The 9,044-nt window shown below is 41.3% G+C and overlaps 1 protein-coding gene across 3 annotated transcripts in view; it reads left to right on the top strand.

Moving 5' to 3' along the window:
* cux1b (cut-like homeobox 1b) overlaps window positions 1-9,044 on the top strand; it is a 63,177-nt gene that overhangs the window by 27,863 nt on the left and 26,270 nt on the right. For all 3 annotated transcript variants that reach the window (XM_022215974.2, XM_022215973.2, XM_022215972.2), the window contains exons 5-8: window positions 759-896; window positions 3,718-3,841; window positions 6,282-6,358; window positions 6,860-6,926. In XM_022215974.2, coding sequence (XP_022071666.2) covers window positions 759-896; window positions 3,718-3,841; window positions 6,282-6,358; window positions 6,860-6,926 — 406 coding nt within the window. The remainder of the gene's footprint in view (window positions 1-758; window positions 897-3,717; window positions 3,842-6,281; window positions 6,359-6,859; window positions 6,927-9,044) is intronic.

Genomic DNA, 9,044 nt, shown 5'->3' with positions numbered 1-9,044 from the left:
ATAGACTTCATGGATAAAGTTTAGCTGATACAGAATGTGAACACTAGCCATGACCTTTCAGTGTGTTGTATACTGTTGTAGCGAGCCACATATCTGCTCTATCCTTTTTTCTCAAATCCCTGAACTACAGTGATGTTACAATGTGTTGTCAGTATTTACAGCACAGCCTGACTGATATGACCGAGACATTTTTAACCAATACACTTACATAGAAAGTAAATCTAATATAAATAATTACCATCTATAAAAACTCTAGAACAGCATATATTAAAATGAATTAGGAAAATAGCAAGAGAAACTTCACAGAAATGCATCTAATGAAATGTTTATTGCTAAGTTTACTGCACTAGTTTCTTTTCACATTAAAATAAACCGATTGCTTTGATCATTTATTCGTCTGTGACAATGCTGAATCACATCATATTACTTGTTCTACAAGTATGCTCAAGCTCATGTACAGTCAGCAGTGACATGTAACTCCCCTTGTCATCGTAATGTTGATAATTGTGATGTGTTTTGATTCTTGCTGGAACCAGTAATTCTCCACAGGGAGATCAGAGGTCAGGGTCAACTTCAGAACAGTTGTCCCAGCGTTGTTAGAGATTCATTGCCTTGCTCAAGGACACTTCACCCGGGCAAGCGTTCGCTCTCACAGGGCCTTGAACGTAGTTATTCCTAGCTTACGATGCCACCTTGCCGCCCTTGCTTGTCTAATCTGCTTTGCAGTGTGTTAACATGGTGTGTGTTTTCTCTTTCAGATCCTGTACCTGTGTTGGAGCTGGCTCAGCAGCTGCAGCTGAAGCTCCAGAGGATGCACGACATTGAGACAGAGAACACCAAACTTCGAGAGACACTGGAGGACTACAACAAAGAGTTTGCAGAGGTTAAAAACCAAGGTTAGAGACGGATACATACGCAGGCACACATTTGACTGACTTTGAGAGGGACGTGGATGTGGGCCACATAATTCACATTTTTATATCATGTGACAATCAGCAGTGTTGTAATGTAATATTGTCTCAAATATGATGTAGTGCCATAAGCAGTTACAGCCATTAAAGTGAGAGGGTTCATGGTAGAAACATAAGAACATAAACAAGGGAATTTGTGAAGTTAAAGTGAAACGATTTGAAGTCAAAGTGAAACCTTCTACCCAGCCTGAACATGGAAATGCAGTTTTAGTTGAATAATGTTAAGTGTAAATATTCTTAAAGTTTGAAGGTTGCTGCTAATTTCTAAACTCCTAAAGGGATAGTTTGTTTTTCTTTGATGTTAGGTTGCATGATATACTTACCTATAGCCAGTAGGAAACCAAGCAGTGTAGTGCTATGAGTAGAGTCAGCAGCAAAATGTAGTTTAACCACCTAAAAAGAGATCCATCTGAGCAAATCAATATCGGTTTAAGTGTACGCTATATTTAGAATATTTTTAACGCTTCATCTTGCCGTCAGACAAACTGTAAAACTTCCATATTCCAACGGACATATGCACCTGTGCTGTGCAATGTGTTACACTGCTGGACTGACACAGCTGATCTGTGGTATAACACAGTGCACAGCACAGGTGCATTAATGCATGAGAATTTGGAATTTTTGCGGCTGAGAAATCGTAGTGCCAAAGGAAAGGTCTGCCTGACGGTATGATAAAGCAGTGAAAATATCCTAAATGTAGCATACAGTTAAATGGATATTGATTTGTTAAGGTGGACCTCTTTTCATGTGGCAAAATAAGTTTTGCTGCTAACCCCCTGTTCACAGATACATGCTTAGCTTTCCTGCCAGCACTCCTCTCTGTTTCTTCAAACTTGGAAGGTGTCGACTGTCAGCTATTCTAATAATACACTGACTATGGATAAGTACCTCATACAACCCCATTTCAAACAAATCGAACTGTACTGTTGAAGTGGAAACGTTTGTGTGAATGAACATTTTACTCAGTTTAAACACAAAAAAATGTAGTTTTAGTTAAATGTCTGTCATCTGGAAATACTCGGTCTACAAAACACGATGATGATGCATTTTCAGTTTAGCTATTGCTGCAACACAATAGAAAATGACTCAGTATTTAAAAGATTCTAAAATCTCTGCTGGTTTAACAAATTCTGAACTCTTTAAAAAGTAAAGGAAGATGACTGTGAAATCATGTGGGGGAAAAATGCAGAAAAAAGAGTTTTCTTACCAAGCTTGTAAGATTTATTATTTAAGATAAGATAAATTTATTGATCTCTCACCAGGGAAATGTTACAGCAGATGGATACAAATGAGGCATGGAATAAGCATGACAAGAAATACAAATACAGATATATAGTACAAGTACAATAAGGCTAAAATAATAAATGAAACACTATATGCCCCTTACAGATGAGGCATGGTGAACATACATATGGATCTATATGTAAATTGCATGATAAATTTACATATTTCTATTCATATTTTGTGCTGGTGTACCGTCACCGTTACATCTGCCTATTAAAATACTTTGAGAACCTTTAAATGCAAATTCCAGATCAACGAACATACTTAGAAGCCATTTTCTGTGAGAGAGTCCATATTTGAACATGTTTGATGACTTATAAATTTTTCAAAAACAGAAAAAAACGTACAAGGTTTTACATTTTCAAATAGGTTTTGAGGGGGAAAAAACACGAGGCACAGTTTCATGAATAAAAAACGACAGGCTACCTCAGGGTAAAGAAAGATGGAAAAACTGACAAAGGCAGAGAGATGAGTGAGAAGCTGTAATAAAAGTGGTGTAATTTCAGTCGAAAAGGAGGAGTGAGCGAGCGAGGAGGGAATGTTTTGGAATCCCCCTTTCCTCAGTGAGAGTTAATTGGAACAGCTCGATAGCGGCAGGGTTCCATTCTGCCATTGATTTTCCTGTTCCCTCATCCTTTATCCCTCCTTCCCGCCTCAATAGATGGGGGATATTTAAACCCCAAAACACACTGTGGAACTCCCACTCCTGTTAAACACACACACACACACACACACACACGGACCTGCCCGCACACTTGCACATACACACACACACACGTACAGACACACAACGAGTGCAGGGGCCATTGATCCCGGCAACCTAAATGTTTAAAGTTCAGTTAAGCAGTTAAGGGGTAAGAGGGCTCTGAGGGGACTCTCCTCTATTGATTATGTGTCAGAGCTGTGAGACTGGAGTTTAAATCACACGCGCACACACACACACAAAGTGCTAAGAGCCCTCAGTCAAAGGCAGCAAGCAGCAATGCTCTATATCATTGTCTCACTCACTTATATCTTTCTCTAAGAAACACACACAAACACACACACATGGAGGTCTATTTATTACTCCAGTTATGTGTTAGATTTATTTCAGGCTGCCCCATACAGAGCTCAGCCATCAGCAGGTTATGGGGTTTCAGCACTAATGCAGTCCTAATGAATACGGCATATCTGCTGTTAGTGAACGCTGAATATTCTATACCAGTCATGGATGTAAAGATTAAGGCAGGAGCCACAGCGGCCAAGGACTTGGTCTGTGCTGACAGAGGGAGAATGCCGGATATGAAGCGCTGTTCCTTAAGTAAAGGTCAAACCCTCCGTCAAAAGCATCATCGTCATTGCTGCTTTTCATCACATCGAGGAAACCGCTACATTCTGTTTTCTATACGTTTTGCAAATCGCCTGCATTTTCACTCTACCTTTCTCTCTCAACACTTGCCTCTCTGCTGTGATCCCTCTCCAGAGGTGACCATTAAGGCCTTGAAGGAGAAGATCCGTGAGTACGAGCAGTCTCTGAAGAATCAAGCAGAGAACCTGGCCCAAGAGAAGCAGCTCCAGCTACACAACGACTATGCAGAGAAGGAGAGGTATGACTGCGTGTTTGTGTGCTGCTGCAGCTGTGTTTCAAGTAATAACCTCTGCATTATTTTGCCATTTTAAACCTTCGGGTCACTGCGCCCTCAGGCAGAACTGCAGATTCTAATCTTTGAGTGATAGCTTTAAGATTTAAGGCTTTATTTAGCTGAGCTATTTTCAACTTAATCATTTCTTTTTAACTAATCCTCCTGAGACTTTTTTTTTTTTAAAGCAAATATCAGTCAAATCAACAAATTATTGCTTATTGCTTTCCTTCTGCTGATGAATGTAGTGATTGGGATAAACGGCATAAAAAACAAAGCCAGCATTTTTTGTCATGTGGGTGCTTACCAGTTTTGCTTTGATGGGACTCTTATTTCCTGTGGGTCAAGATATATTTCAGCCATTATGCTGGAGTATTGGGCCTCTACTGTGCCTGCAAATATACTGAGTGAACCCCACCAAACACATATAACAACAAAAATATGCTTTGCTGTCACTATTTTCATACGAAGGACTTCATTTTGGAACTGTGTGTTACTTCCATTTCCAGCAAGGCATTATAAAGTGTGTTTTTTTTCAGACACACTGAAAGCCTGACTGTAATAAATAAGCTCAAAATTGGTGCTAGGTATTTTAGGAACATAAAAAAATTAAAGCGACTGCTGAAATGATGTATTAACTCCTAGAAATGCTAGAATGCCCTGATGCTGTCCTCTTCCAGGAAGAAGCCCATTCAACATAAAGACAATTAAACTAATTGCCTGAGATGTGGGCAGCCATAACATTGTTTCACTTAACAGCTGACTTTGGCTCCGTTTCTTGTGCATTTCTTATTTTATCCAGACTAATATGATGGAAACCAGGTGGTGTTATTTTGTGAACCCACATTAACGTGGATAACTACGTACTCCTGTTTTGAATTGATGGAATGTATGTGTAGAGCTGAAGTGGGAACCGCTTGTGAGGGTTGAATTCTCTGAACCACAAGCAGTTTTAGGATGTTTTTATTTTTGCTCCTGTCACATTTTTACTCACTGTGGGCTCATTTTTTTTGCTGTAATATAAAGTCCTGTACCGCTATGGAAATACCCATACCTCAAAGAAGTCTTTTCTTCACGGTAGTAAAGTAACAATGCCATGATCATAACCTTAAATTTGTTTACATCCTTTTGGTGTTTTACAGAATCGCTTTAGAACAAACGGTTAATATTTGCTGATTTTTTAAAAAAAACAAACTTGTAGACAGAAATATTGCAATTTTAAGCCCAGATTTGGTTACGTTTTCTGATTAAATGGTACATCACATATGAGTAGTTCATGGACTGTTGGAAAGTTGAACATCCAATGATTCTTCCTGTTTTGACAGTTTCCTACTAAGATGTATGGTGTAATTTTGCAGATTTTTTTTTAAGATGACTCATGCCTTTGGGGCTCAGAGGGTTAAAGACAGCATGTATTTTTACTGAGGGTGAACAGGATTCTGCCTAAGCTTTAAAACAATAGCCCCAGAATTACCAGATTAAGTTCAGTATTCACAGTATGGAGTTTATATTGCTGCACCAAACATAGTAATCTTAAAGTGGCTCAAAACAGTTTCCGCTTAAAATCTAATTAAGAGACCTAATTTTCCAAATGCTATGGATTTTCCACAAGCTGCTTACAGCCATTAAAACACTTAATTAGAAATGGTTCTTGTTGATCAGTTTGATCAAAGTTGTTGTTTTCCTCGTGCCAGGCATCTTGTTTGCTTTGAGAAGCTGTATTAAAGCTCATTTGCTCCTTTCAGACGTACAGTAGAAGATCAATTGTCCAACTGTATTTCCTGTACGTCAGTGTTTTATAGGCCCCTTCCTGTCTGCAGAGAGCTGACTTCCTGTGTCTGAGAGGGGTAGTAAATGGATGGCACCTCCGATGCATTTTATCCTGCAAGGAGTGAGGGAAGGAGGGAGAGAGAGAGATGAAAGGATGAAGTAGAGGGCAGAAAAATAGAGATGACAGGAGAGACAGATTGGCGGAGAAGGGGGGCATCAAAGAGTGCCATAAAGACCGTCTTTGTGCGAGATTATTGATGTTTTTACACGCAGTGGCAATTTCTCAGCAGAGCCAAAATTTTTATATGCTAAGAATGAATCTATTTTATCCTTGTGGTTTCTGTCGCCCCCTCCCCCCTCTCTTACTCAACCCTTGCTCTCTCTCCCCGTCTCTCTCCCTCCCCCTGGGTGCAGTGTGCCCCAGTGGCCAGACATTCCTGCCTAATAGGGCTGCTTAATGAGGAGTGGGTTGTGTTGGGAGGATTTTAGTGGGGAAAACACTTCAGAAATGGTGGGAAAATAGAGAATAGTTGCAGTTGCAACAAAGTGTGAACCCAAGATTTACTGACTCAGTATCTCTTTGCACTGACTTTCTGCTCCCTGCTCTTTTTCTCTCGCCTTCTGTCTGCCTCTGAAGGAAACTCCAGGAGAGCCAGGATTCCATGTCCTCAAGGTTGGAAGAGGCCGAACACAAGGCCCAGTCCCTACAGACAGGTACCAGCCTACTCAGTCTTTGCAGACAGGACACTCATTTAATCTACTCAGATAAAATGTTCTCACTGCTGACAATTAGGTGGAGCTGACTTTAAGGCCTCTAAAAACTTGCTTCAAATCTATAGTTAAATCAGTTGCTAAAACGTGTGCAAGTGATTATTAAGTTTTACACTCAAAAGTTAATTTACTTCATCTGGACTTGGCGGGTGTGGTTTGATGAGACTGAGGCCTGGAAACATAAGCAAATAACTTAACAACTGTCACATTAAACTAGTGAGAAAATCACAAGCAAGAAGAGAAACACAGAAAACTCTCCTGTAAGATAAAGTTTTTTTTTCTTTGTCAGAAATTTTGTGAGCCCATATCTCATTGAAAGAAGCCGTTAAAGAAAATATGTTTTCACTGCCTTTAAAAAATGTTGTCCATACTTGGATATGACTTCATTGGAAGCTGATTTGTAGCTGAGAAACTCACAACTTACTCTTTTCCCGTCTTTTACAGCACTTGAAACAACTCAGGCCGAGCTCTTTGATTTGAAGACAAAGTATGACGAGGAATCCACAGCAAAGTACGTGTCTCGCTGATCTATGTGTGTGTTTGTGGGTGACTTCTCCCCTCTGGCTCCTTCATAGTCTGTTCCTGACATAATCATCCTGTTTAGTGAATCTCCTTGCCTGGAAACTCCCCCCTTCTCTCCCTAACAGCTGGATTGTCTCCCACAACACTCAGCAGCCTCCAAATCCCAGCATTACCCACGCACTGTAAATACTGACAAGGATTGTAATGTGTTCTGCAGCCACGGCACAGCATCAAAATAGTTTTTTTTTTTTTTGTGGTGTAGTTTAAAGGGCTCTCTATGATTCAACGTAGCCATGACGGAGAAGAAGCTCATGTGGGTCACTTTGAGATCTGAGACTTAAAGCCGCACAGGTTTTCTAACAGGACCTTTAAGATAAGGTAGCTTCAATTACTTGAGCCCTGGGCATCTATCATTATTGATCCCATAGTAGTGGCGGGGATGAGAACAGAAGCTTTTCCATGTCAGCACTCCACACTGTGAAGTGGCACTTTATGACATTCACACCACTCGTTCCCTCAGGGTTCGCAGTGGGAACCAGAACCACTTGAGCGTCCGAACCGCATCCAGAAAGCAGAAAATTCAACATCTCTGGGAAGCAAAACAAAGCATTTCATGGTGCTTTATTGGTAATTGGTGGACTGCATAAACACATTGCGTTTTCCTTGAAACAGGAATTCGTCTGCTAAATCCAAGACTGTTCACAAAATGGACAAGGGCACAGAGCGCGTGCACACACAAAGTATGGCAGGATATCACGTTGGCTTTCAAGTTCCCCCCTGCCCCATTTACCGTGGCCCAAACTCGCTGTGTCTCTCCATTAACAGAGTTGTTAAATTGATTGGCTGTTAAAAACAGATCGATCCCCCTTCTGTCTTCCTCACGATATTTTTTTTCTTTCTCTTTTCTACCTCCCTCACTCTCACACTTTATCTTTTATCTCCTGCATTGTGTGTTCATGAGAGGGAAGGCCAGAGGAAGATATTGCATGCAGTGTAATGGCACTAATCAATAGGTTTCATAGTCTATCAGAGGGCCCTCCCTGTTTATTTCCCTCCCCTATGACCGTGTTGCACTGCTCCTCTACTTTTTTCTACATTTTTTTTGCACCTCCTTTTTCCGTCCTTGTCTCTTTCTTTTATGTCAGAAGAAAACACATTTTGAAAAGACACTTATAGTAGGCCCCATTTGCTAACAGAAGCTAATAAACACACGCCCGCCCACATCCACACATGCGCGCTCACACTCTCACACACACACACACACACACGTACAAATATACACATACACACACTCACTCGCTCACTCACTCGTGAGCCTGAGGCAGTCAGGGTCCTTGACTATGTGGCGTGCTGTGATCTGAAATTTTAATGCAACGCTTTAAAGCACACACAAACCCTCTCTAACCCTGCACCCTCCCAGTCCTTGGAGTCCTTCCCCCGTTTACTGCTTGGCTGAGCAAATCGCCAGTGTTTGGCTGAACACAACTTTTAACCCTTTAACTGCATATATTTTGGCACTGCAAAACACAAATGCCATACATATCATGTGCTTTCTCACGCAGACACACATACACACATATGCGCGCACACTTGCTCTAAACTTTCCACTAAGGAGGACATTGCGTGACAAATCCCCCATCCTCTTGCTGCATTTGGGTAATCTGCCTTTTAAAATGCGCACTCGCACACGCAGACACAAACACCCGCGGACGTACACACACTGCCTGAGAATTTGGTCGATGTTGCAGTGCCCAGAGTGTGTGAGCTTCAGCGGGAGGCGGGTCTGTAGATGTAGCGTAGCCCCTCTCTGTGTCGGCGCTGTGAGGGTCTGGCTGGCCACGTTTTACCCGTTTAGTCCCTGTTAAAGATTAATGATCTATTGATCTCCGGCCTCGCAGGATGCTCTGTGTGTTGGTGTGCGCACATGCAAACTCCTCCGTATGTTTGTGTACAGCTTTATCTGTGCATAAAGGGCTTGATACCATTTTGGTTCAAGCGGTTAATTGCTGATAATTAGGCAACAATCAATAGGCTTTTCTTCCCTGTGTCCATCTTAAGCGCACACAAACAGAAAATGGCGCACAACACACACATCACACACAGACAC

Source organism: Acanthochromis polyacanthus, chromosome 13 (genome assembly GCF_021347895.1).
Source record: "Acanthochromis polyacanthus isolate Apoly-LR-REF ecotype Palm Island chromosome 13, KAUST_Apoly_ChrSc, whole genome shotgun sequence".
NCBI classification, from domain to species: Eukaryota; Metazoa; Chordata; class Actinopteri; family Pomacentridae; genus Acanthochromis; species Acanthochromis polyacanthus.
Note: the sequence above shows the minus strand (reverse complement) of the source record. Positions and strands in the feature narration are given on the sequence as shown.